The following is a 27,586-nucleotide window of genomic DNA, read 5'->3' as shown; positions in this document are numbered from 1 at the left end:
GGGCAGTTCAGTCTCCCCCCCTCTCCCCCTCCCCCACGCCGCCCCCCCCCCTGAACCTTTCAACAGGATCCAACAGCTGGCCTATCTTGCTCTCTCTCCCCCTTTTCTCTCTTCTGTGGTGCTGGGATTGGATCTAAAGCTCATGCAAACTTCTTCGGAGCAGACTTGCCTCAGATCATGGACTTCGTGAAATAACATAGATTGTAAGACTTAGCATCTAGAATAAAGAGGGTAGCTATCTGTGCCCAGCAGGGCCAATCCTGATGCATCATTTTAGTTCTGGAACTTCTTTTTTTTAATTTTTTTGGTTTTTCGAGACAGGGTTTCTCTGTGTAGCTTTGTGTCTTTTCTGAATCTCACTCTGTAGACCAGGCTGGCCTCGAACTCACAGAGATCCGCCTGCCTCTGCCTCCCAAGTGCTGGGATTAAAGGCGTGCACCACCACCGCCCGGCAGTTCAGGAACTTCTTAAGGGGTTCCAGGAGGCGGGATCCTCACAAGGATCTCCTCCTTGGTTCTATCTTGCTTTCTTCCACAGATGTGATCCCAAGAGCATTCCTAGGGGCTGGCTATGCTGGGCACATGCCTTTGATCCCAGCACTGGGGAGTTTGAGGCCAGCCTTGTCTACAGAGCCAGTTCCAGGACAGCCAGGGCTGCATAGAGAAAACCTGTCTCCAAAAACAAAACAAAATAAAATGTCATAGAGACTAAGAACTACCTCAAGGCATGGACCAGTGGGCTCGACCTTTGACAGCTTCCTATGGTCTTCTTAGCAGGATCTGATCTGTATATCATTTCATTTGTTTATTGTTTATGGGCTTAAGGCCAAATGCAATTATGAAAACAGAGAAAATTTTTTTTAAAGATTTATCCTTTAAAATATGCGTACCTAAGTGTAAGATATGTGTACCACATGTGTGGAGGTGCCTGCAGAGGCCAGAAGAGGGCGTCAGATTCCCTAGAACTGGAGTTACATGAAGTTTGTGAGCCTCCTGATGTGAGTGCTGGGAACCAAACCTGCATCCTCTGCAAGAGTAACAAGTGCTCATAATCACTGAGCCTTCTCTCCAGCCCTTGAGAAGTTTTTAAATGTTTCCTCTTTTTTTGTTTTGCTTTGCTTTGTTTTCGAGACAGGTCTCAGGGAGCCCAGGCTAGCCTCGAACTCTACCTCCCGAATGAATGCTGTGTTTACAGGTGTGTACCCCCACATGGTGTTGAAGCTGCTCTGTCTCCAGGCCTTAGAATCAGGCCTGACACAGCAGAATGATTGTCACTGTTACCATCTTTCTCTGTCCTGGATTGATTGCCCCTCTCATATGGAAACATTGTTTTTCAATGCCCAGGAAGAGAGTGAAGCCAGAATTTCGGTCAGCCTCTCTGCTAAGGGATATTTAGCAACATATTTTTTGTCGGCTGATTCAGGGGCAGTGCTATGGGTGTCTTACAGCTGTTCAGTCCTGAGGCATTGCTCAGGCTCCTATAGCTCATCCAACAAAGACCAGGCCCCAACAATTGTTGGTGTTGAAGTTGGGGAAGCCTGGTTTTGTTGTTGTTGTTGTTTTGGTTTGTTTTTTGTTGTTGTTGTTTTAAATCTTTGTCACGGAACTTCATAAAGATAGCTGTGCTTGCCACATGACAGACCTGGAGACTTAGAAGCTCCTTAAGGACAACTGATATGTGCTATCCTGTTGACTTGTCCAGTGTTTGGTATTTGATGTTGACCATAACGGTTGAGGGACAATAAGAATATGCATCTAGGGGCTGGAGAGATGGCTCAGAGGTTAAGAGCACTGGCTGTTCTTTCAAAGGTCCTGAGTTCAATTCCCAGCAACCACATGGTGGCTCACAACCATCTGTAATGAGATCTGGTGCCCTCTTCTGGCCTGCAGGCATACATGCAGGCAGAACACTGTATACATAATAAATAAATAAATCTTAAAAAAAAAAAGAAAAGAATATACATCTAGATTCAAATTTGGGGCCCTGTGAGATGATATTATTGTCTTCTTGAATCTCTTTAGGTACTTTAGTCAATTAGTTGATAAGAATTTTCTCCATTCATCTTTTTTTTTTTTTTGGTTTTTTCGAGACAGGGTTTCTCTGTGTAGCTTTGCGCCTTTCCTGGAACTCACTTGGTAGCCCAGGCTGGCCTGGAACTCACAGAGATCCGCCTGGCTCTGCCTCCTGAGTGCTGGGATTAAAGGCGTGTGCCACCACCACCCGGCCCATCTTTTAACACTATACACCAGCCAGGCAGTGGTGGCACAGGCCTTTAATCCCAGATTTTAGGAGGTAGAGAGGCAGGTGGTTCTCCGTGAGTTCGAGGCAAGTGTGGGCTACAGAGTGAGTTCTGGGAAAGGCACAAAGTTACACAGAGAAACCCTGTCTCGAAAAAAATCCAAAAACAACAACAAAAAGGAAGGAAGGAAGGAAGGAAGAAAGAAAGAAAGAAAGAAAGAAAGAAAGAAAGAAAGAAAGAAAGAAAGAACAAAACAAAAACAAAAACAAAAACCCCAACCAACCAACCAAACAAACAAACAAAATCCCACTATACACGAGCAGTGTTGAAAACAGCAATGATTAAAGAATTCCTCCCCCCTCGACTTTTCTTGAGGCAGGTCTCTTTCTTTCTTTCTTTCTTTTTTTTTTTTTTAAAGATTTATTTATTTATTAAGTATACAGAAGAGGGCACCAAATCTCATTACAGATGGTTCTGAGCCACCATATGGGTGCTGGGAATTGAACTCAGGACCCCTGGAAGAACAGTCAGTGCTCTTAACCTCTGAGCCATCTCTCCAGCCCGAGGAAGGTCTCTTGTAGTCCAGGCTAGTCATGAACTCAGCACTTTAAAAAATTTTTTTCTTCTATAATTTATTTATTTAATTTTTATTTTATGTGCATTAGTGATTTGCCTGCATGTATATCTGTGTGAGGGTGTCAGATTTTGGAGTTACAGACAGTTGTTAGCTGCCATGTGGGTGCAGGGAACTGAACCCAGGTCCTCTGGAAGACAGCCCGAACTCAGCACTTTCTCTGTAACTGAGGCTTATCTTGAACCCCCGATCCTCCGGCTATTACCTCCTCAGTTCTAGAATTACGGGCTTGAGTCGCCGTCTATGGCCGGGAAACAGATTATATGTTTATTTTTGTAGCCCTGGGGACTGAACCGAGAGTTTTATGTATTCCAGGCGAGCCCTTTACCACTGAGCTGCAACTACCTGACTTAAAAATCACTTTGGGGGCCGGGCGTTGGTGGGGCACGCCTTTAATCCCAGCACTTGGGAGGCAGAGCCAGGCGGATCTCTGTGAGTTCGAGGCCAGCCTGGGCTACCAAGTGAGTTCCAGGAAAGGCGCAAAGCTACACAGAGAAACCCTGTCTCGAAAAAAACAAAAAACAAAAAACTAAAAAAAAAAAAAATCACTTTGGGGAGAGAAGGAACGTCTTGGAGAGATGGCTCAGAGGGTACAAGCACTGGCTGCTCTTTCAGAAGCTGGGGGTCTGTAACTTGAGTTCCAGGGACTCGATGCCCTCTTCTGGCCTCTGCCAGCACCAGGTACGCACGTGGTACTCAGACATATATACAGGCAAAACATCCATATACATAATTTTTTTTTAATCATGTAAATCGTGCTGGGACCAATGAGCTGGCTCACCCGGTGAAGGCTCTTGCCGCCCATCCCGACAACCTGAGTTTGCTCCCCAGCAACCCTCGGGATGGAAGGAGAACACTGACTCCTTGAAGTGGTCCTCTGGCTTCCACTCTTGTGCCCTGGCACACACATACGCACACTAAAGCTCACGCCGGCTTCTCTGCGAGAAATTTCCATTCCTATCTACCAGGTGTCAAAAGAAACCTCCCAGACCCAGAGGGGGCGCTGTAGCCGCCGCGCCCGCTCCGTACCTCCTGGCTAGTCTCTTGCCCTTTCCGGAAAGCCTGCGCTTCCGGGAGCGGCCGCGGCGCCCGGGTCCGTCCTCTCTATCCGCCGCGTCTCTGTGGTCGCTGGCGCCCCTCCCCTTTCCCCCCGGGGCGGGGCCCCGAGCGCCGCGGACTCTGCCCGGGGTGGACGCGGGGCAGCGGCTCGGCGAGCTCGTCGCTCGCCTCCCGGGTTATGGCGGTCCCAGGGCCGAGAGCCCGAGCTGGCGCCAGGTGAGCAGGGCTAGCGAGGACTGCTGGCCGGGTTGGTGGGGACGCCCTGCCTGGGCCACGGGGAAGAGGCTACCGCCCCCGCCGGGTCCTCCTCCCTGGCAACTGTCCTTGGAGTTGTCGGCGCTCTTTGGAACCCCGGCTTCCCAGAATGGAGTGGACGTTCTTGGTGTAGCGGACACCCCTCCTCTGGTATAACTTTGTCCCGTGGTTCGCATTCTCAATCCCAATCCGCTCCTCGGACACCCTCCTCCCCCCGTATTAATTTTTTTCAGACAACTTAACTTAAGATTGTCATGTCACCTTAAATATGTGTATTGATTTTGAATTCATGTAAGTAATAGGTTGTGATTTGGATTTGTTGTTGTTTGTTTTGTTTTTCAAGACAGGGTTTCTCTGTGTAACAGCTCTGGCTGTGCTGGAATTCACTTTGTAGACCAGGCTGGCCTCGAACTCACAGAGATCCACCTGCCTCTGCCTCCTGAATGCTGGGATTGACGGCGTGCGCCACCATCGTCCGGCTTATATGTTGTGAATTTTGAAACAGGAAAAAAGAAAAAAGAAAAAAAAACACCCAAAACTTAAAACTGAGCTTTGGGTTTTGAGGTCATCCATGCAATAAAAGTTTTCACTCCTGAATGTTGCCTGGTATCACCCTTCTTACTTAGACTACTTTGCCCATTTCCCTAATAATGGGCACCTAGATTATTTCCAGTACTTAAAGCACCACAAAATATACTGTAATGAATATTCCGGCAGTTGTCTCTTGGTAGATATTGCTGATTTTTCTCTGGGCTATCCAACTGCAAATAATATGCTGAGCCATACTTAATAACACAAGGTTGCTCTTTGGAGTGGTCACAAGCAGTTTATACTTCCTGACAGCAGTCTATAAAGGTTCTGGTTTCCCTTATTTCCATCCCCAATATTTGATATTGTTTAGGTTTTTTTTTTTTAATATGTATCAATCTGATGTGTGTGTAAGATAGTGTTCTATTATGCTAGCCTTATTTTTATCTTATTAGTGTGTGTGTGTGTGTGTGTGTGTGTGTGTGTGTGTGTGTGTGTGTGTTGTGACACATGTATGGAAGTCAGGGAGCAACTTTTAGGAGTTGCTTCTTTCTTTCCACACTGGGATCTGGGGATGGAATTCAGGTCTTAAAGACAAACACTTGTACCGACTGAGCCATCTCGTCATGTGTTAGGCTTGTGGATTGTCCCTTTCGTAGACTACTTATTACTTTCCCCACTTTCCTATGAAATATCCTGACTTGCAAAATTCCTTGCATACTCCAGATTGTAATTCCTTACAACTTTCATTCTGTAAATACCTTCTCTCACTTAACCGAAATCTGTGGTACTGTGTTGAGTAAAAATACTTCTTTATAAATTAAGCCCATCAGTTTTACCCTGTGTTGCTTGTAGATTTGGGGTCTTATTTGAGAAATGTCTTCCTACTCCATCATTGTTAAGGTGTCTTCATTAAAATATCTTTTTTTTTTTTTTTGTTACATTTGCTTCTGTTAGGGCAGTAGTGTCACTTTTTGCACTGATATCCATCTAGCTACCATCTTCAGTATCCATAAGCCATTCTTCGGGCAAAGCCCGGACCCTCTGTAAATGACGAGGCTGAGCCCGACACCTCCTGTAAGGCTGGACTGTCCTCTGAGTCTTCTCTCCATGTCTGACTTTCTGCAGGCCCAAGTTAGATCTGCAACTTGCTCAGCGGTTCCTGAGGATACAGAAGGTTTTCTTCCCTTCTTGGTCATCACAGAATGTCTTAATGTTCATGACGCTCTTGTGTGTGACCCTCTTGGGTGAGTGAATGGGCTTTTGGGGATGGGAAAGAGCCTGGGTTTAGGATGCCTTTCCTTGTCTCTGGCAGGAGGAAATGTCTTTTCTTTCCCCTGTGATTTCTGGCTCCTCTCCCTCCCCACAGAGCAACTGGTGATCTACCAAGTTGGCCTGATCCCCAGTCAATATTATGGGGTCTTGGGAAACAAAGACCTGGATGGATTTAAGGGACTGACCTTCCTGGCCGTGGCACTCATTGTTCTCAACTCCACCGTAAGGACTCTCTGCCTTTCTCTGTGTCCCCCTCTCCAGTCTAGTGCGATGCCTGGTGGGACTTAGTTAATGTTCAGGAAGCAGGAACCAAGCTCTGAGTGTGTGTCTGCCCCTTTCTGGGAATTAGAGCTGTTTCCCTGCAGGTCAGAACCCGAGGCAGGGCCTTGATCTTGCTATTGGCCTACTTGGGATGAACTTTCTGGTTTAGCATTCAGTAGAAACAGTCAAGGTCCCTTCCCATCCCAGAAGTCGCATTTCAGGGAGCTCAGGACACTTTAAAACCTGGCTCTGCTCCTTCTCTGGCAGCTGAGTCTGTGACTCACACCTCCAACCTTCCACCCGCTTCTTTCTCGTCCGTAGCTGCCTTCCACAAGTTGAGTTGGCAACACCTTGCCTGTTTTTCACGATGCCTGCATTGGCACTCTCTTGAGTCTTCCTCAACTTTCTTTTTGTTTCCTCCATCAAAGTCAACCCCTTCTCCGTCTGCACTTCCTCTTTGTGCTGACAGCTGCCGCCACACTCCTTACGCCCTTGTGATCGTCTGCTCGCAGGCTGGATTGTGAACTTGTCATTTCCCTAGTGCTTAGTGCGAGGCTCTTCAGAAGTGGCAGGCGATGGAACAAGGCTCTACCAAGACCCAGCCTGATGCCCTCTGTCAGGCTGGACTAGCAGTTTCCTGGGGCTGGCCTTTCTTGTCCTCCTGGGCCATTTGGGTGTGCTTTCAGTCAGTAAGACCTAAGACATGTGGAGGCCTCTTCCATGCTTGGGGACAGAGGGGGTAAGTCCTAAATGGAGCAGACCACATGGTTTCCCGTCTCCGGCCGCACCCCTGCTCTCTGTGAGACACTCACTGCAGAAAGGGGCCCGAGGGGCCTGCCTTTGGTAAGCTCGTTGAGATTTGTTGAAGGACTAGGCACGTGAGCGGATGGGAAAGGGAAGTCTCGTGATCTGAAGCCTTACCAGGGAACTGTGCCGAAGCGATCGAGCGGATTCTGCCTTATCAGCAGAAGCTCCCGCCGGCTCTGAGCTTGGAGCCTAGACTTGGAGGAAGCCATCTTTTCCTCTCCTCCCTTTGCTCTGCCCCCCTTACCCCCCACCCCCACCCTGTGCACAGCTGAAGAGCTTTGACCAGTTCACCTGCAACCTGCTGTACGTGAGCTGGAGGAAGGACCTCACCGAGCACCTGCACAACCTGTACTTCCGGGCGCGAGTGTACTACACCCTGAACGTGCTGCGGGATGACGTCGATAATCCGTAGGCACCCCTCTCCGTCTTTGCTGCCTCCCGAGTGTCCCAGGCAGCTAGCTTAGTCCTGCAGAGGCTCCTGGCCACACTCACCTGCAGGAGGCTGGTGTGGCCGCCCGGAGCTGCTGCTGCGTAGGGAGGGGGTTCTGCAGAGAGACTGTGGGGCCGAGAATAGGGCGCTGAAAGGAAGCGATTGGGGGCAATTCCCTTTAGTGCGTTTCATGTTTTGAGTTGAAGCAAGTGAAGAAAGCATCCTTGCCAGGAAACAAGTTCTTGGATGTGCAGCCGTGCAGGGCAGAAGAAAAAGAAAGTAACTATTGCTGTCTGGGATTCAGGTCCCCATTCCGCCCCCTCCTTGCCTCTAGCTCTTACGTTCAGTACGTCCCACCTTCATCTTCTGTCCAGAGACGATCATAACGGTTCCTGTCTCTAGGATGTAGTGAGGGTGAACTAAGACCCGACATCAAGTATTTCAGTGTAAGCTGTCATTTTAGAGGTGAGGGATTGCGAGCGGCCTGTGCCGGCTCATGTCTCTCACTGGGAAGAGGAGTCAGTGTGGCCCCCTGTGTGAGACGAGACCTGTGGGATCTCCCCCTCACACTTAGGCCTTCCCCACTCACCTCGTCACAGCAGGTGCTGCCTGCCCGGGGTGACTTTTCCTCATCTCAGGCTGAGCTTCTCAGTGAAGGGCCGGAGAAGATGGCCTCTCCATGACGACTCAGCCCTGGTGAAGCTGTCAACAACCAGCTCCTGACCTGGAGTAACCTCAGGTCCATAGAGAGATACGGGAGGGTTGAGATTTAAGGAGACCATGTTCCCGACCATGCAGGAAGACAACTCTAGCCTCAGATTTTCCTTGGATCTTCAGATGGTTTTTATTTCCCCCTCCCATGTAGGGTAAATTGAGACAGCTGTCTAGAATCCTGGCTAGAGTCTAAGGACCCTTGGGGTCCGTCTAAGTCAGGGTTAGAAGGGGAGGTTCCTCGCCCGCTGGGCTCAGCCCCTCTGTCCTCGGCTGTAGGGACCAGCGCATCAGCCAGGACGTGGAACGATTCTGCAGGCAGCTCAGCAGCATGGCCAGCAAGCTGATCATCTCCCCCTTCACCCTGGCCTACTACACATACCAGTGCTTCCAAAGGTGCAGCCTCTCCCTCCAGGGGCCCTCCTCCCCAGCCTGGCCTTTACCCAGAGCCTCCCACACCCGGGGCAGGGCGGGGTCCAAGGGAGGCTCATCTTTCCCACCCCACCCCAGGGAGCCTTCCTAGCTCACCCGCTGTGACCCTGTCCCCTCTTTGGTCCTGTTACACGGTATTTCACTGTCAGGGAGCCTGGCTCCGTAGCTTTAGCCAGGTGTCAGATGTCACAGTGACGCGGAGATCCAACAGGGGCTACGTGAGAGGGATGAGGCAGGAAGGAGGATCGCAGAGCTACCTGCGTATGCGGCACCCCACATCCTCTCTCACCCTCCCTTTCCCTCTGCCTTTCAGCACAGGCTGGCTTGGGCCTGTGAGCATCTTTGGATATTTCATCCTGGGAACCATGGTGAACAAAACTTTGATGGGGCCCATCGTGACGAAGCTGGTACAGCAGGAGAAGCTGGAGGGGGATTTTCGGTGTGTCTTCTTGGTTGAGATTAAGGGGCAAGGTGGCCAGCTCCTCGCCATGTGTGATCTTGTGGGGGACACGGGTGTCATATGCCTCTTGAGATTTCCGCTCTGTCTCTGAAGTGAACGATGTACTTGTCCACTGAGAGAACTGTGAGCATTAAGGACATCACGCATGTGCAGCAGGAAGAAAGGTGTGGATTGGCCATCGCCAGCATCTTCTGGGGGCCTCCTCACACACTCATGGTCTAATTGCCCAGTCTGTTGGGCCAGTAGTTGATCTACCGCCTGCCCCTGGCCTGTGCCTCTTGCCTTGGTTAAGCTAGGCCTCGGGGAGGAGGCAAAGAATACACTTGTCCCGTCCCAGAAAGCTGAAGTCAGCACCGAGCTGAGGTCAGCTCTGTTTGCTGCTCCACCCAGGCCCCGGGGGTTTTTACCCTTGTGACAGTCCTGGGACAGGCAGCCACAGGGTTGAGGGAGTGTGGGAGCGGGCTTCCTCTCCATCCAGGGCTCCCGGCCTCAGCACAGTTCCCTTCTGTCGGCCCAGGTTCAAGCACATGCAGATTCGAGTGAATGCTGAGCCTGCCGCTTTCTACAGGTGAGTCTAGTGGAGGGGGTTCCCCGCCTCCCCACAGTTAGGATCAGGACAGGAAAGATAAAGTCCACAGCCATCTTGGCACCGTAGAGCTTGCCGCACGTAGTGACCCTCTCCCCAGCCTTCTCCCTGTGCTCCGCTCCGGCACAGCGACTGTTTCTGGAACTGGTGACTTCCTCAGTCTTAGTGGCCTAACATGGCCAAGGAATAAAGAGTGGGTGGCTTCATCTGGATTGAGGTACTTGCCTTTGTCTCTTTTCCTGTCTCTGGAATGGCTTCCTTTTGTCTCTGCAGTGTGGGGGTGGGGTGGGGGACCGGCTTCTCACAGAAGATCACATCTGCTCTCCCCACTTGCTGGAGCCGCGGGCCTGGTGTCTTGCTGGGTGTTGTGAAGTCCCTTCCCTCCCGGACCAGGGCAGGTCCTGGTGGCGGTGTCCGGGCTGGTGGCATAGGCTGTATTTAAGAAGTTGAGGGGCTGGAGAGATGGCTCAGAGGTTAAGAGCGTTGACTGTTCTTCCAGAGGTCCTGAGTTCAATTCTCAGCAACCACATGGTGGCTCACAACCATCTATGATGAGATCCGATGCCCTCGTCTGGCCGGCAGGCAAACATGCGGGCAGAACACTGTATACATAATAAATAAAATTTGGCAAAAAAAAAAAAAAAAAAGTTGAATTAGTCCCTGGATCACCTGTGCATGGGGTGGATTTAATAGATCCCTTGCTCTCGGACAGTCTCTACTGCAGTAGGCAGTCACCTCCGCAGGGGGACACCAGGAACACTAAGAATCTGAGATGAGCATGGTGGGTCACACCTGTAATCCAGTACTCAGAAGCAGGTAGACCTCCGTGAGTTGAAGGCCAGCCGGGGGTACCTAGTGAAACTCTGTCAAAAAAAAAGGAACCTAAGCCGGCTTCGGGCGGTGCATCTGCTTTGGATCCTGCAGCTTCTGCTGTGAGATCGACCGGGCAGCTCTCACAGCTGCAGACCGGTTCTGCCGACTCTGCAGCATTCAAAACGCCCGCTTCTCTCCAACTTCTCTTTTGGATCTTTTCTGCCTGTGTTTGAAGCCTTAAGTTGCCTCCCCAGGGAGCTGCCCTGGACTCCCTTAGTGGACATGCCTGTTGGTTGCCATGGTCCTGAGGACACACTTGACACTCGTATTCCTAGCGGGAGGGCCACCTGCCATCTGCAGGTCTCTTAAAGAAAGGAACTGTTTGTTCCATGGCGCTGGCTGACTGCCAGCGTGGAGTCTGGTGTGCAGTGACTGCTCCGTTTCATTTGCTTAATCATGGTAGCTCTTGAGGTTGGCGGTGTAGCTCAGTGGTAGAACACGTAACCTAGCATGAAGACTCCTGCGTTCTAGCCCTCGCACTGTAGTAGTAACAATAATTATTAATAATAACAACAGCAACAGTACTAATAGCTCTTATTTACTCAGGCTCCCTCATGTGCATGGTACTTTATATCCGAAAGTCTAGGGCTAGAGGTGTGGATCCGCTGGCAGAGTGCTTGCCTGGCACGCCTGAGTCCCTGGGTTGAACCTCCAGCACCTCATAAACCAGGTGTGGTAGCGCATGGCTGTAGTCCTACCATTTAGGAGGTAGAGGCCGGCAGTAGTTCAAGATCATTCTGGCTACATAGCATGTTAAGGGCTGGCCTGGATGCACAAGACTGTGTATCAGAAAAGAAAAAAAATCAACAGAACTCTTTTTTTTTTTTTTTTTTAATTCAATTGCTTTGAATTTTTTAATTTTATTTTTTAATTTTTATTTACTTTATTCGTGAGTATGTGTGCGTGTGTGTGTGTGTGTGTGTGTGTGTGTGTGTGTGTGTGTGTGTGTGTACTGGTGTCATTAGGGCCCAGAAGTAGGCAGTTGTGAGCTGCCTCGTGTGGGTGCTGAGATTGGACTGGCACCCTCTGGGAGAGCAAGAATGCTCTTAACCACTGAGCCAGGCCTCCAGCCCCCTATTGCCTCCCTCTGCAGCCCTGGCTGTCTTGGAACTCTCTCTGTAAACAGGGTGGCCTCCAACTCACAGAGATCTGCTTCCCAAGTGCTGGCATTACAGGCGTGCGCCCCTACGCTAGGCTAAAGGTTTCTAAGATGTGTATGAGTGCTTTGCTTGCATGTCCATCTGCACCGTGTGTGTGCCTGGCGCCTGCTGAGGTCAGCAGAGGCAGTCAGGTCCCCTGGAACTGGGGTTAGAAGCAGTTGTGAGCTGCCATGTGGGTGCTGGGAATTGAACCCAGGTCCTCTATAAGGGCAAAAGCACTGATCCTTCTCTTCAGCACTCCCCAACAGAACTCTGAGATCACGATCTAACTTTCTATGTAGACGTCACTAGTTCAGCTTTAAAGCAAGGAACAGGTGTTAAGTAACTGATTTCAGTAGACATCAGCCAGAGTTTTGGATCGACACCAGGTCTGGCCAACTTCAGAGTTCATGACCACAGACTGGGTCACGGGGCTCAAGCTGTGGGTAGGTGCTCACGGAAGGAAGTGTCTGAGGCTAAGATCGTTTGCATGGGCTTGGTCTCTCAAGGAGGCCATGGCGGCAGGGACGGTGCCCCAGCCTTGCTGAGCCCCGGCAGGTCCTATAGACACCTCATCCTCTTCCACCAGAGCTGGCCTCGTAGAGCACATGAGAACGGACCGCAGGCTGCAGAGACTCCTTCAGACCCAGAGAGAGCTGATGTCCAGGGAGCTCTGGCTGTACAGTAGGCAGGGGGGCCCGGGAGGTGGGACCCCAGGATGGGGATGGTGCCATTACCACTTCATCTGCATGCCACCCTAGTGTCTGCCTGCCCTGGTCAGGGGTCCACTTGATGAAAGGATTAGCCAGGGGGAGCCTTTGCTGTGGGTATCCTAGGGGAACGGAGATCTGGAGGAAGTGTGACCTTCCTTGGCTTCCTGCTCCCCAGCCTGGGTTATGTCCCCTGCAGAAGACGTGAGCGTCTCCTGGCTCTCACGAAATCTGTTTCCCGCAGTTGGTATCAACACCTTTGACTATCTGGGCAGCATTCTGAGTTATGTTGTCATCGCCATCCCTATCTTTAGTGGGGTCTATGGAGACCTGAGCCCCACGGAGCTCAGCACCCTGGTCAGCAAGGTGAGGCAAACCCTTCTTTCTGATAAGCCCTTACCTGGGGCCCGTGCCTGGGCCCTGCACCAACTGCCCTCCGTCCTGTCCAGAATGCCTTTGTGTGCATCTACCTCATCAATTGCTTCACCCAGCTCATCGACCTGTCCACCACATTCTCCGACGTTGCCGGGTACACGCACAGGTGAGCAGAGCGTGCGCCATCAGGAAATGCTGAGTGGGAAAAGGACAGGAGCCCACCGCGTGTTAATGGGCGCGAGACAGGGAGGAGCTTCCCCTTGACCTGGCGTCTGGATCCTGACTTAGTTCTTACTTTCTTCCCCAGGATTGGAGAGCTTCAGGAGGCCTTGCTGGACATGTCCCGACAATCACAAGACTGTGAGAGCCTAGGCGAGAGTGAGTGGGATTTGAACAAGTGAGTACCGGGCTGTAGTGCGGTTGGAAGAATGCCGTAGTCACCGCCCGGTTTTAATGTGGAGCCTCTCCACCAGGCAGCAGAGCTCTAAGGAGTGGGTGGAAGCAGTCTCCATGGTGTATCAAGTGCATTATCAGTGTGCTCTGTTGACTGACCCCTTCATTCTGGGACCCATTGCACAGATTGACATCATTCTCCAGCCGGAAAAGAGCAGACGTACACACCTTCTGCCTGGCACCATAACAAAACGAAGAGCCAGGCATGGTGGCTTACACTTTTAATCTCAGTATTTAGGAGGCTGCGGTAGGACTGTTTTGAGTTTAAGGCCACCCTGAACTACATGAAGAGACCCTGCCTACATAAAATACATACTATTTTATTAATTTTTCAAAATTATTTTATTATATAAAATAAAGAAAAAGGGGGTTGGGAGATGTCTTAGTGGGAACAGCCAGGCAGTGGTGGGGCACACCTTTAATCCCCCAGCACTTGGGTGGCAGAGCCGGGCAGATTTCTGTGAGTTCGAGGCCAGCCTGGTCTACAGGAAAGGTGCAGAGCTACACAGAGAAACCCTGTCCCAAAAAACAAACAAACAAACAAAAAGTGCTTGAGGATCTGAGTTCGAGTCTCTAGTGACCACACAGAAGCCAGGTATGGCAGCGTGTTCCTAGAGCAGGGTGGTTGGGAACAGGCGGATCTCAAGGGTTCAGTGTCTAGTCAGCCTTGGCGAACAGTGAGCTCCGGGTTTGGTGGGTGACTGTCTCAAAGAAGGAACACATGACATGACCTGTGGCGTCACATGTGTACGCATGTGCACACAATTACATGCACCACACAGGACAAAAGTAATACTTTGTTTTTTAAAAAAAGAACAAAGGTCTGAATAACGCCCTCCTTACCTCTTCTTCCCGCTGAGCCCGCCACTGCCCCCCACACTGCCCCTTTCCTGGGGTGCCCCTTGTTTCATGCCTCCCTCAGTCCCAGAGATGTCTTTTTTCATGTATGTCTGGGGTCCCGCAATGTTCCTGGCTCCCTGTTTCATCTCACGGGCAAGTTGCCTGACTGTTCTGAGTATCATTGCCTTTATCTCTGGAAAGGATACTCATGAAATCTTTCTCAGAAGTAAAGATTAGATATCGCCCTTGGAAAGTGCTTGGACAGTTGCCACCCAGTAGGATTCCAAAAATGGAAATATGGCTCCAATCCTAGGACACAGGAAGCAGAGGATCTCTGAGTTGGAGGCCACCCTGGTCCACAGAGCAAGTTCCAGGATGGCTTAGGCTACACAAACCACAACAGAAAAGACCAACAATAGCCCCACTAACCCTAGAATGAAGCTGTGTAGCCATGGGCAAGTCACTTGGCCATCGGAGCGGGTTTTCTCTGTCTGCCAAGCAGGGCAGCATTTACCGTTCACGGGTGCCAAGACTGATTGAGATCAGTCACGTAGGGGCTGTCACAGTAGGGCACAGGTTAGTGCTCCTGCTCCATGTCCACGCTGATTCTAGGTAGCCATGACATTCTACCACAGACTAGCTTAGATGACAGAAAGTTTCTCACAGTTCTGCGAACTAGAAATTCAAGGTCCAGGTTAGAGTGGGTGCCTTTGGTTTCTCCCGAGGCATCGTTCTTGGCTCACGGAGGGTTACTTAAATGTTTGTTGTCCCTTGGCGTCTCTGTATGCCCTATCCCTGGGGTCCAGCTAGCAGCCTCGTCTCCACATGCTTTGGCATCATCCTGAGGCGTGGGGGCTGAGACGTCAGTGTCTTGAGTTTGAACGCCCCCGGGACAAAGGTGATACACCTCTGGGCCAAGCGCGTTCCTGGCACTACTCACATGGCCCGTCTTTCCCCCTCCCTTTGCTGCCCTAGGGCCCCAGGGTGGCCAATAGCAGAGCCGTCAGACACAGCTTTCCTGCTGGACCGGGTTTCCGTCACGGCCCCCTCCTCTGACAAGCCCCTGATCAAGGACCTGAGCTTGAAGATCTGTGAGGGGCAGAGCCTGCTCATCACGGGCAACACAGGCACCGGCAAAACCTCCCTGCTGCGGGTGCTGGGAGGCCTGTGGGAGAGCGTGAAGGGTGAGCCAGCCCTCTCGCCTCCCCTGCAGCCGGGGCCCCGGGGTGGGGGCAGTGTGGTGGGAAGCGGGTGAGAGGAGAGCAAAGGCAGGTTCCTTCTCTGCGAGGTCTCCCAATGCAGGCTTCTGTGGGCTCTGCAGGCTCTGTGCAGATGCTGGCCGATTTTGGGCCCCACGGGGTGCTGTTCCTGCCACAGAAGCCATTCTTCACTGATGGGACACTCCGGGAGCAGGTCAGCAGGGCCGGGGTCCACGCCTCCAGCCTCATGCCGTCCACTTGTGTCTAGGGCGTCCAACAGCGGGCCAGGCCTCAGGCCCTAGGAGGCTAGGGACAATAAAATGTTCATGCCTGGGAGCCCCCAGCTTCTGAGGACCTACTACGCAGTATTTATGGACGGGACCCAGAGTCACTTCCTAGGGTGTCTAGCCAGTCATCCCATTTGCCTGTTGCCATTAGAGTGTGCCCTCGGGAGGTCAAAGACTCTTGTCCCCCCCAACACACTTCCGAAGGCTGCTGTTGCCCCACGGGCTGCATCTGTGGCTCTCCTGCGGGACCTTCTGCTGAGGTGGGGGGAGTCTGGCTTCTGTGGGCGGTTTCCAGGATTGCTAAGGGGTGGGACTGAGTTCGGTGTCTCTGATCACCTGACCCAGCCAGAGATGTTCTTGTTTCAGGTGATCTATCCCCTGAAAGAGATCTACCCTGACTCAGGTGAGCTGTCCTTCCTCCATCGAATCTTCTCATCATTGTTGCCCCTGCTCTGCCTGACTGGCCTCCCCTGGGCCTGAAGAGTGTCTAGCCAGGCTGTTGGTTTCAGGTTGGGTCTTATCCTTTATCTGCTCACTATTTTGGGGTCCTCTTCTTGTCCAGTCTTCCTTTCCTGAAGAGAGACACCCATTGGAGGAGGGAAGCGAATATTCCCTTCACGGGCTCTTCTGCCGTGAGGTTTGTCCTGGGGAGTCTGCCCCTGCTGTGACGCGTGACCTCCATTCTGGCCGGCCTGAGGCCCCCCGTGCTAAGGAAGCCTCTGTTTTGCAGGTTCTGCTGATGATGAGAGGATCATGAGGTTCTTGGAGTTGGCAGGCCTGGTGAGTGGGACAGGGGCTGTGAGGACTCTGGCCCACCCGAGAGCATGGCCACAGGTCGCGCTCAGCCAGCAGAGCCATCGACGTTTCTGGGCCCGAGACCGGGGCAAAGGGTGGGAGTGCCAGTCGGCAGTAGGAGCTGTGCTCTCGCTCTCCACAGAGATCTTATTTCCACTTCTGGTGTGTGTGTGTGTGTGTGTGGTGTGTGTGGGTGTGTGTGTGGTGTGTGTGTGTATGTATGTGTGTGGTGTGTGTGTGTGTATGTATGTGTGTGTGTGTGTGTATGTATGTGTGTGGTGTGTGTGTATGTGTGTGTGTGTGGTGTGTGTGTGTGTGTGGTGTGTGGTGTGTGTGTATGGTGTGTGTGTGTGTGTGGTGTGTGGTGTGTATGTATGGTGTGTGTGTATGTATGTGTGTGGTGTGTGTGTGTGTGTGTGTGGTTGGTGTGTGTGTGTGTGTGGTGTGTGGTGTGTGTTAGACGTGTGTGAGTGTGCATGCCACATCGTTCATACGGAGGTCAGAGGACAACTCTGAACTCAGGTCTCTCCGTCTAGCTTCGTGTGGGTTCCAGGGATAGGCTCAGGTGCCAGGCAGGCTGGTGTGGCAAACACTCAACCCACTGAGTTTTCTCACCTCTGTGGAAATTTTAAAACAGTAACAGAGTCTGTCTGCTTTTTTTTTTTTGTCCCCATACTCCAGCCAGCCTAGAGCATAAGTGATAATACCCCCCATGGTACACCACTGCGGTGTCCGTCTCACAGACGTTTGAGGTGGGGAGCTAGGCCTGCAGAAAACAGGGACGCACCTCGTGTGGACTTCCTGCTCTCTCTCTGTTACAGTCCAGCTTGGTGGCGAGGACGGGAGGTCTGGACCAGCAGGTGGATTGGAACTGGTAAGGATGAGCTATTTCCGGCAGCTCCTCCATGAAGACGGGTCCCAGCTGCCCTGTAAAGAACTGGAATGGCTCCTGACCCCAACAGCCGCCAGCTGGGGATCTGTGCCTCGGGTGTGGTTTGGGCCTCACCTATCCTGTGGCTAAGCAGGAGGGCCTCTGTCCCGGAGCCAACCCGTGCAGTCAACTTGCTTCTTTCGAGACCTGTTCTCTGAAAAAGTCCAGCTGTCACCTCTTTAAGGGCTCACTTGTCATTGCCTTTCCTAGGTATGATGTCCTGTCCCCAGGGGAGATGCAGAGACTGTCCTTCGCTCGCCTCTTCTACCTGCAGCCAAAGTACGCAGGTGAGGTCACCCCGTGGGTGCATGTGCCCGGTGCTGTGTGTACTCACAGGTGCTCACAGCGTGTGTTCACATCCACCTCTGCACACCTGTGCATGGCCGGGCATCCCTGTGTCCCTTACCTGTGATGATCCGCGCTTGGCACGTTGGCATAGTCCTGAGAATGTAAATACCCACTGTTAAGCTTCCTGCCATGGCAGCCTCAGTTAGAGGGGTTGGAATTATAGCTCTTCGGGTTCTTCCATAGACCAGTGGGCATCCCCCGAGCTGTGCCTGGCGGGGGTATGTACGTGTGGCAGGCACGGACGTCCTGGATCGTATGGTCTTGGGGCACAGTGTTATCTAGCTGTAGGCAGCTGAGAGACCTGGGCAGTGCTCACAGGTGTGTCCTCTGTCCTGGTGTGGCTCTCTGGACAGCCGTGTCCCTGAGGCAGGGATCCTGTAGGCCAGGGTACCCGTCAGTCCTCCACACCAAGGGTGAACATGGGTTGGAAGAGTGATGCGGAGGGCAAGGGCAGGCCTGTGATCCCTTTCCACCGCATGCTGCCGCCAGTGCTTGACGAAGCCACCAGTGCCCTGACAGAGGAAGTGGAGAGCGAGCTCTATCGCCTCGGCCAGCAACTGGGGATGACGTTTGTCAGCGTGGGGCATCGGCCCAGCCTCGAGAAGGTATCCATGTCACAGGGACGGCCTGAGGAAGGTTGGGCCTGGCCAGGACCCCTCAGACGAGGCCTTGGGGGGCAGAGGGAGCGGGGTGACTGCTCTGGCAGCCATCTGACCGCAGTGGGGTAACGGTCTCTTGCAGTTTCACTCCTGGGTTCTGAAACTCGGTGGAGGAGGAAGGTGGGAACTGACCAGAATCAAAATGGAGTAAAGCCAAACATGGGTATGCCAGGACAACCAGGCTCTGGGCAGGCCTGCAGTGCCCCGGGCAGACAAGCAGGGCTGATGAGACAGGAAGGAGCCTCACATCCACCCTAGCCGCCTCAGGCCCTGCCCAGGGTCGGCCCTGCAGGGAACGCTGAGGTCTCCCCAGCACTCCCCGTGGTTTTTCACAAATTACTTCCGATGACGTTTGCTGAAGAGACGCTGAATGAACTGAGAAGTGAAGGGTCGGAGTGAGGCAGCTATGAGACTCAAGAGAGCTGATTCAATGTCAGGGATGGATTTTTTTAACTTTAATTAACCATTTGGATTTTATAAGTGGTTTTTTTTTTTTTTAAAGAATAAGCATTAAAAATGTGGCTTTTCTCTACTGTAGAGTGATCTTTTTGAGTCTCCAGACTTGTCCTTCACGGTTTGAAGGTACACTCTCCTGTCTCCACCTGCCCGGTGTTTCCACTCAGCCTGTCCCTCCCCTTCCGCCAGATATCTGGAGAGGACACAGTGTGGCCAGTGCCTGGACCACTGACCCTTGGGACCCTCTGTCTCTGTTATCTGTGGTTGGTGTCGTTACTGGGAATCGAACCTACAGCCTTGTGAATCTTAGGCAAGTGCTCTACCACTGAGCTGCATTCCTGTTGATCGTACCTTTCCCCTCACCGGGTAAAGCAAGGTTGATGGGTTTGTTTTGTTTTATTAATGGAACAGGAACAAAATTAAGTCAAGTGTGGTGTTGTATTCCTGTAATCCTAAAAGGCTGGTGGCAGAGGCAGGAGGATCATGAGTTGAGACTTGTCTGGGCTACATAATAAGACCCCTCAAGTTAAACAGACAAACCTCAAAAGCATAAAATAAAGTTATTGACCCCAAAGTCTTTTTTTTTTTTTTTGTGCCAGATTTCTGTATTCTCTGTGTGTATGTACTTATGTATTGCCCCAGTGCTGAAGGATGGGACATTTTTTAAACTTAAAAAAAAAAAATCTATTAAATTTTTTCATACAATATATTTTGATCTCCTTCTTGATCCTCTCCATGATTTCTTTGTTGTTGTTGTTGTTTTTCCTGAGGTAGGATTTCTCTGTGTAGCCCTGGCTATCCTGGAACTCAGTCTATAGACCAGGCTGGCCTCTGCCTTCTGAGTGCTGGGATTACAGGTGTGCACCACCACCTCCACCACCTCCACCACCACCACCACCTCCACCACCACCACTTTTGTTTTAGTTTTTGTTTTGAGACAGGGTCTCAGTTTATAGCCTTGGCTAGTCTGGAATTCACTATTTAGACCAGTTCTGGATTTGAACTCAGAGATCTGCCTGCCTCTGCCTCCTGATTCTGGTATTAAAGGATTATGCCACCATGCCCAACTTGGATGGGACCTTTAAACCAAAGGGGGGAAAAGCTTTTCTTTCATGTGTGTTTGTGTGTGTGTTCATTCCTGTGCACTCGTGTGTGAACATGTTGTCACGGTCAGCTGACAGCTTTCAGAAGTCCATTCTCTCCTCTCCCCACGTGAGCCCCTAGGATTGAGCTCAGCTGGTCAGGCTCGGGCGGCAGGCACCCCTTTATCTGTCTTACTGGCTCAGAGATGGACCTTAGAGGTGCTGAGTCCAGAGTGCATCGCCCTCTGAATGCTCCGAGGCAGTCACAGTGTAGATGGGCTAATGGTAAAGGGGTGGGTCTGCTCCCTTGCCCTCTCTGTCTCCTTCCTTTTCTCCCCGTCTCCTTGTGTCTCCTGCCTTGTTACTGTTGCCCTCCGCACTGTGACCCGGCAGGAAGCCCCTCTCCAGATGTCCCTTTTCAGCCTTAGCTTGGCAGCCTGCCAGTCCTGGGATAACTATATTTTATAATTTATTATATTTTGTTATAATGTATTTTATAAAAATAAACTATTTCCTGTGGTATTCTTTTAGACCAGCGGTTCTCAATCTTCCTAATGCTGCGGCCCTTTAATACAGTTCCTCATGTTGTGGTGACCCCCAACCATAAAATTATTTTTGTTGCTACTTCGTAACTAATTTTGCTACTGTTATGAATCGTAGTGTACATATCTGTGTTTTTTGATGGTCTTAGGTGACCCTTGTGAAAGGGTCTTTGACCCCTGTAAAAGGGTCCTTCCATCCCAAAGGAGTTGGGATCCACAGGCTGTAAACCACTGTCTCAGAGCAACAGAAAGTAACACACCAAATATTCCCAGACAATTGATGGCCTTTTCCCTGTGAAGTCAAGCGATGCCGCCCGCTGTCCAGTCAGCTGCCTGAGCTGGAATAAGCCCTGTCCCATCCCCTGTGTAGCTCTGGCTGGCCTGGAACTCAAAGAGATCTGTCTGCCTTTTCCTCCTGTTGTGGGGATTAAAAGTGTGTCTTCCCACATCCGGCACAGAACAAGTCATTCTATTTTTTAATTTTTGAAAAGATATATTGTAGATGAATTTCTAAATGGTCTTATTAAATAAGAAACACAGAGCCAAATACAGAGGTAATAGCCAAAGAGATCAGAGAAATAGGGAAGACCCACAACTACCTTATCTCACCATCTCCCCACCATCGTTTCCCCAGAGAGAGCTTCTTCCTGTGTGACTTGTGTTTTTATTGCTTTCCTGTTCTGCCTTCTCATTGGCTCTAAGCCCAGCCACATGACTTCCTTGTCACTGCCTGTCTACACAGACCTCCTGGTCTCTATGGTTGCTACTGGGATTAAAGACTCAAGGGTCACCATGCTTGGCTATGTCCTTGACCATACAGAGACTCTGCCTGCCATGTGATTAAGGGCATGGGCTACCACCGCCTGACTGCTGTTCCTGGCTCGTTATGACCTCTGATCTCCAGGCAAACTTATTTTTTTTTTTTTTTTTTTTTTTTTTGGTTTTTCGAGACAGGGTTTCTCTGTGTAGCTTTGCGCCTTTCCTGGAGCTCACTTGGTAGCCCAGGCTGGCCTCGAACTCACAGAGATCCGCCTGCTCTGCCTCCCGAGTGCTGGGATTAAAGGCGTGCGCCACCACCGGCCGGCTGGCAAACTTATTTATTAACATACAAATAAAATCACATTTCAGCACAATTAAAATACCACCACAATATATTAATTGTATTTTTATGTGCAGTGTTCCCCCTGTATCTGCCTGTACCACATGTGTGTCTGGTGCCTGTGGAGGTCAGAAGGGGGGGTCAGGTCCCCTTGAACTGAAGTTAGGGATAGTTGTGAGCCACTGTGTGCGTGTGTATGTGTGTGTGTGTGTGTGTGTGTATATGTGTGAGTGTGAGTGTGTGTGTGCGCGCGTGTGTGTGTGCGCGTGCGTGCGTGTGTATGTGTGTGTGTGTGTGTATATGTGTGTGTGAGTGTGTGTGTGCGTGTGCGTGTGTGTGTGTGCGTGCGTGCGTGTGTGTGTATGTGTGTGTGTGTGTGTATATGTGTGTGTGTGAGTGTGTGTGTGCGTGCGTGTGTGTGTGCACGCACGTGCGTGTGTACTGGGAACTGAACTCAGGTCCTCCTCAAGAGCAACAAGCAGTCTTAGTCACTCAGCCGGATCTCCAGCCCGGGGGCAACCCATTCTTTTGTTTTTGTTTTTGTTTTTCCAAGACAGGGTTTCTCTGTGCAGCCCTGACTGTCCTGGAACTCACTTGTAGACCAGGCTGTCCTTGAACTCACAGAGACCCTCCTATCTCTGCCTCCCAAGTGCTGGGATTAAAGGCGTGCACCACATCCAGCAGAACAACCCGTTTTTATGGGACCCTTCCATCCCCCATTCCAGCCCACATATCAGTTTTACTCCGTCAACAAGTCTTCCATCCATTTCTCTTCAGCTGGAGGCTCAGAAAGCAGCCAGAAAAGCAAGAATAAGAGGAAAGAGTACCAGGAGCCTAAGCCCGCCCTCTGGGAAGTGCCGGGGTGTGGTAGCCATTCTGTGGACTGTTTGTAGCTTCTGGAATGAAGTGAACTGGGCATGGTGGCCCGTGTCTGTAATCCCAGCTCCAGGGGACCGGGGCTGGAACGGCGGCCATCTCAGCTCCAGTTTGAAGCCAACTTGGGTCACATGAGCTCTGGTCTCCTGAACACAAAACTGAAATAATAACTAAAGAAATCAATCAGCAAAACTCAAAATATACTCCAGGGCAGTATGAGTAGCTTACTGCAGATCATTTCTCACTATCTCATTGGACTGTGGCGAGAACCCTGTGCGGTGGTGTCATGGTAGATGATGAGTCTACCGTCATCCAAGAGGTTGAAGGTCATATCTTTTTGATCCACCCTGACATTCTTATCATCTCCTGGCAACACTGTTTTCATGGAAGACTGTTACCCCTGGGCACAGGCTCAGGAATCCCCAGATGAGGGAGGACTCTGCCTGGCTCAAAAGTCTGTTCCCAGCTACTGTCCTCCATGCTGCTCTGCACCCCACCCGCCCCTTCCCAGAGACGCGCTCCTTTTACACACGTGGAAACCATGTGCAGACTTACTGCTGAACGGTAGCACGTTATGGGGAACATGGGATATGGGGGAAGGAGACCCTCTGAAGATGTGGCCCTTTGAACATACCCTGTGTCTGTTACTATTCAGCTCAGCCCTGTCCTAACAGTTTCTTGTTTTGTTCATCTATTTCCTGTGTCCTTGCAATTTCAATTAGCTGAGCCACTTTTTTTTAAAGGTGTGTGTGTGTGTGTGTGTGTGTGTGTGTGTGTGTGTGTGTGTTGATGAGTGTATGCTATGTGTGTATGATACCCTTGGAGGCCAGAAGAGGACACCAGATACCCTGGAGCAGGAGTTACCGATGATTATGAACTGCCCCATGTATGCTAGGAACTGAACTCGGGTCCTCTGGGAACAGCAAGTGCTCTTGACCACTGAGCCATCTCTCCAGGCCACTAAGCTGCTTTTCCTGAACCGCTTCTGCTTCTGAGCAGCTTCCGGCCCTGCGTTTGATCCCCAGCACCACATACAAATCTGCGCAGCTTCACCTATCAGAAGGGAGAGTAAGCTTCCCTTTCGCCCTGGGGGCCACCATGATTCCCTTGCTTAACCCCCCCCCAGGCTTCAAGAGGCCCCAGGCAAGAGTAGGAGGAGGATGTCTTAGTTACCTTTCAATTGTTTTGAAGAGACACCATAACCAAAGCGACTTATAAAATAAAGCACTTTTTTTTAAAAAGATATATTTCTTTATTATATATACACAGTGTTCTGTCTGCATGCCAGAAGAGGGTGCCAGATCACATTACAGATGCTTGTGAGCCACCATGTGGTTGCTAGGAATTGAACTCAGGATCTCTGGAAGAGCAGCCAGGGCTCTTAACCTCTGAGCCATCTCTCCAGCCCCAAAAGAAAGCATTTAACTGGAGGCTTGCCTACAGTTTCAGAGTTTCATGGCGAGGAGCATAACAGCAGGAAGGCATGGTGCTGGATCAGTAGCTGAGAGTTTACATCTGACCCCCAAGCAGGAGGCAGACACACACACACACACACACACACACACACACACACACACACACACACTGACTGACAGACACACACACACACACACACACACACACACACACACACACACACACACACACACTGACTGACAGACACAGACTGGGCCTGGACTTTTGAAACCTCATCGCCCACCCCCCAGTGACACACCTCCTCCAACAAGGCCACACCTCCTAATCCAAAACAGTTTGACCAACTAGGGACCGAGGATCCAAATATGTGAGCTGTGGGGGCCATTCTCATGCAAAATACCACGGAAGGTAAAGTCCACCTGAGGTACTACAGGACAGCTTGTGTGTTTTCAGCTTAGCACAAGACCACCTACCTCATCATTCCTTAGCCCTTTCCTGTGGCAGAGACTCCTTGAGGGCCACACACCGCCTAGCTCAGCCACACTGGGAACCATGGAGATGAATGGAAGGGGTCTCAGGCACAGCTGAGAAAATGGGAGGGGTCCCAGGCACAGCGGAGATGAATGGGAGGGGTCCCAGGCTCAGCGGAGATGAATGGGAGGGGTCCCAGGCACAGCGGAGATGAATGGGAGGGGTCCCAGGCACAGCGGAGATGAATGGGAGGGGTCCCAGGCACAGCGGAGATGAATGGGAGAGGTCCCAGGCACAGCGGAGAGCAGTCGGGCGGGGGATGAGGATGTCCATCAGCACTAAGGGACCGCTCAGGAGTGGGAAATTAATGGAGGGAGGCCCCATTAGTTCCGCTCGGCTGTGACTAAGTAGACTGCCCCGATGCCTGGGATGAGGAACAGCCTAGGGAGGGCCAGGGTGGTGAAGAGGACCGCAGGGAGGCCTGCAGGCAAGAGAGACTACCGGCTTTTGACCAGAGGGTGCTAGGTGACTAACTTGGTAATCAGAGACCTACGGTTTAGAGACAGGGCAGCGGGCAGGTCTGGCGCTTGTTCTAACCCGAAGATGCCACCCTGCTGAGGGCTGAGTTCCAGGCGATCTCCACACCTGGCTCTACAGAAGAACTGAGAATTGGGTTCAGCGTGCCAACACCTCTCCCACCCACCCCCACCCCATTTCCCATTATTAACGTCCGTCATTTTTATGCCTCCTTAGTGATAACTGATGGGCCAGGTGCAGCACCCCAGGGGTGTCTGGGAAGACAGAGCACCGCACCTCTCAGGGAGCAAGAGAAAGACCCCAAGGCCACCGTGGGGTGGGGGTGCAGGTGACACAGGAAGTTGGAGAGGCCAGCAGGAAGTAGCTAGCGGCCAGGTCCCAGGGGTTACAGAGACCAAGTCTCTCCTGTTAGTGTTTTCTCCAAGCCTCAGGCCCTGGCCTCAGGAGCTCCCACTCCATCCCCCCACACCACAGGCCCCTCTCCAGCCCCCACCAGCCTCCTCCTCATCTATCCCTGCCAGGCCTGCGCAGCAGCTCCGACAGCCCTCATCAATCAGTCCTTCCTGCTCTTTTTATCTCTTCGTTGTGCTTCCCAAGGCACGTGGTTCTCTATGGGCAGCCAGTGGGGTTGTGGCCCCGGTGCCTTATCTCTTCCAGGGTGGAGTTCCAGGGTCTGCACCTGAGCAGCGATTCTCTTTGCTCTGCCCTGATTGGGCCTGGCCATCTGCTCTTCTGCCATTGATTATCTGAAGACCAGTAGCCAGCCCCCTGCCTCCTGGTGATTGTGGGTAGCCATCCCCTGCCTCTTCCCAGGTCTAGGATGATTGTCTCTAAGAGGATCCCCCAAGCATCTTGATTGTCCCAGCTGTCTGTCACCCAGATCTACCTAGGGTGGAGCAGCCGCCAAGGGCCCAGAACTTGGCGTGGTGGTTTTGTGGGACTTTTCCCAGTGTCCTTCATCCTTCCTTCCAAAGCTGTGAGAGCAGGTAGTAGGCGGCAAGAGGTTCAAAGGTGAAACTCCTTGACCCAGATCCCCCAGATGGTCACGTCACTGTATTTTTTGTTTTGTGGTCCCTTATGCTTCTGAGACCTTAGGTCCTTTGCTGTTTTACATTCACTCGTGTGGTTACTGGAATCAGTGTCTCTCCCTCCCGACTGTAACCTCCATGAGAACAGGCATTCAAGACTGCTCAGCCTATTACTGCCGCCCAGTGCCTTGCCCCGTGATACACACTGGAGGTTGATATGTGTTAGAGCTCGTACACATTAGACACTCGATACATCTTAAGTTATTGATGAGTAAGTTATAGGTGGAGCATTCATCCCTCCCTCCCTCCATCCATCCATTTAGCAGTGGTTGAGCTGCAGGCTCTGTGATGGTGCCTGGGATAAAAGGATAAATCAGATGTAGGCTCTGCCCTTAACGAAATCAATCTGGTGGGGAAGATAGACTTGCAAATTGAAAATTACACCACGACAGGGAAAATGCCAGTGTGGTGCCGTGTACCAGGTGCTGCGCCAGAGAGGAGGCCATCAGCCCTGAGGAGTGGTAGTATGCTTTCCTGGAGGGTTGGTGTGGCCAGGAAGAGGGAAGGGCCTTCCTAGACTAAGGGGTGTAACTGCAGAAGAGGCCTCCTGTGTATAGGGAGCCCATCAGAGGCCCAGTTTTGTCCCTGCACCACAGAGGAGCCAGCTGGTTCCCATGGGTACCCTCAGGCTCCGGGATGAGGAGGACCACATCTGGGGCTGATCCAGGTATGAAGACTTCCCCTTCCTGTCATTCAACTTGATGGGCTGCCAGCAATCTCTCCTGCCAATTTAAAACGACCTTATGAGATTTCTTGAGCCCAAATACCACCCATCTCCTCTGCTCACTGCGCTCTCTCATCTTAGAATTCCACTCAAGACATCATCAAGTTGCGGGTCACAGCTGTCTGCAGGCAATTTCATGCACTTTCTGAGAGCTGTGTCTTCTCCATGCCTGTCGTCTGCTTTTAAAAATTGTGTGTGTCTGGTGTATCGATGTGTGTTTGTGTGGTGTGTGTCTGTGTGTGTGTGTGTGCCTGTGTGTTTGTGTCTCTGTGTGTGTGCCTGTGTGTTTGTGTCTCTGTGTGTGTATCTGTGTGTTTGTGTAGTGTGTGTCTGGAGGGGGGGATGCTCGTACCTTTGGGCACAGAGGCCAGAAGAGTGTCGAATCCCTCAGAGCTGGAGTTACAGACATTTTGCAGGGCATCTGGTTTGTTATGTGGGTACTGGCACCCGAACTCTGGTCCTTAGAACTGAGCAGCAAGCACTTTCAATGGCTGAGTGATCTCTGGTCCCCTTCCTCTCTGTCAGGGACTCAGCATCATCTGATGCGCGTACCTTTCCTGTGTGCTGTTGTGGAGGCTGAGAGGTGAGACATGCAGACACCCAGGTGTGTACTAAAGGAAGCGAGGCTGTGGACTGTGGGCAACTCCAGAGAAATAGCCTTGAGCAGCAAGAAGTACCAGAGGGAAAAAATGACGTCTCTTTTCTCTGTGGGGATGAGCAGGGGCCTAAAGGTAATAACTCAGGAGATGTACATTGGGCTTGCAATGGGAAAGGGTCCCACAATACAGTGACAAATGTCACTCAGATGTGGTATGAGCTCAGCATCATGAGAGACAAGCCAGTTATTCCTTGAAGTCTGGAGTAATTTGTTTTGCTTTTTTTTTTTTTTTTTTGAAACAGAGTCTGGCTGGCCTGGAACTCACAGAGATCCACCCACCTCTGCCTCCCAAGTGCTGGGATTTAAATGTTGCATCATGCTGCGGAAGTTGGTAATTGTATTTATTTTTTT

At 51.4% G+C, this 27,586-nt stretch overlaps 1 protein-coding gene across 10 annotated transcripts; it reads left to right on the top strand.

Annotated features, from left to right (window-relative positions):
* The first annotated feature begins 4,008 nt into the window (after positions 1 to 4,008).
* Positions 4,009 to 19,449, top strand: Abcd4 (ATP binding cassette subfamily D member 4). Of its 10 annotated transcripts, none has more exons than XM_028876718.2 (19): positions 4,015 to 4,148; positions 5,844 to 5,962; positions 6,085 to 6,212; positions 7,327 to 7,466; positions 8,479 to 8,595; positions 8,945 to 9,070; positions 9,609 to 9,659; positions 12,279 to 12,394; positions 12,644 to 12,765; positions 12,849 to 12,940; positions 13,082 to 13,171; positions 15,043 to 15,251; positions 15,389 to 15,480; positions 15,920 to 15,956; positions 16,284 to 16,333; positions 17,170 to 17,222; positions 17,490 to 17,566; positions 18,117 to 18,232; positions 18,369 to 19,449. In XM_028876718.2, exons 1-19 carry the CDS (start codon positions 4,111 to 4,113, stop codon positions 18,435 to 18,437), a joined length of 1,842 nt encoding a protein of 613 aa, XP_028732551.1. In that variant the 5' UTR covers positions 4,015 to 4,110; the 3' UTR covers positions 18,438 to 19,449. The 10 variants fall into 10 exon arrangements, with proteins under 10 accessions (XP_037066609.1, XP_037066608.1, XP_028732551.1 ...); XM_028876720.2 differs by having other exon boundaries at positions 4,016 to 4,148; positions 12,279 to 12,373; XM_037210713.1 differs by lacking the exon at positions 18,369 to 19,449 and having other exon boundaries at positions 4,010 to 4,148; positions 17,490 to 17,558; positions 18,117 to 18,209.
* The last annotated feature ends 8,137 nt before the right edge of the window (positions 19,450 to 27,586 follow it).

Source organism: Peromyscus leucopus, chromosome 14 (genome assembly GCF_004664715.2).
Source record: "Peromyscus leucopus breed LL Stock chromosome 14, UCI_PerLeu_2.1, whole genome shotgun sequence".
Classification (NCBI taxonomy): Eukaryota; Metazoa; Chordata; class Mammalia; order Rodentia; family Cricetidae; genus Peromyscus; species Peromyscus leucopus.
The sequence above is the reverse complement of the archived record's forward strand: the minus strand, read 5'-3'. Positions and strand labels throughout refer to the sequence as shown.

What these genes read in the sequence shown, in the direction of transcription:
- Abcd4 (XM_028876718.2), top strand. Translation starts at nt 4,111, where the DNA reads ATGGCGGTCCCAGGGCCGAGAGCCCGAGCTGGCGCCAG. An exon ending in ACATACCAGTGCTTCCAAAG is followed by an intron (nt 8,596 to 8,944) that starts GTGCAGCCTCTC and finishes TCTGCCTTTCAG; the next exon opens with CACAGGCTGGCTTGGGCCTG. An exon ending in AGAGATCTACCCTGACTCAG is followed by an intron (nt 15,957 to 16,283) that starts GTGAGCTGTCCT and finishes TCTGTTTTGCAG; the next exon opens with GTTCTGCTGATGATGAGAGG.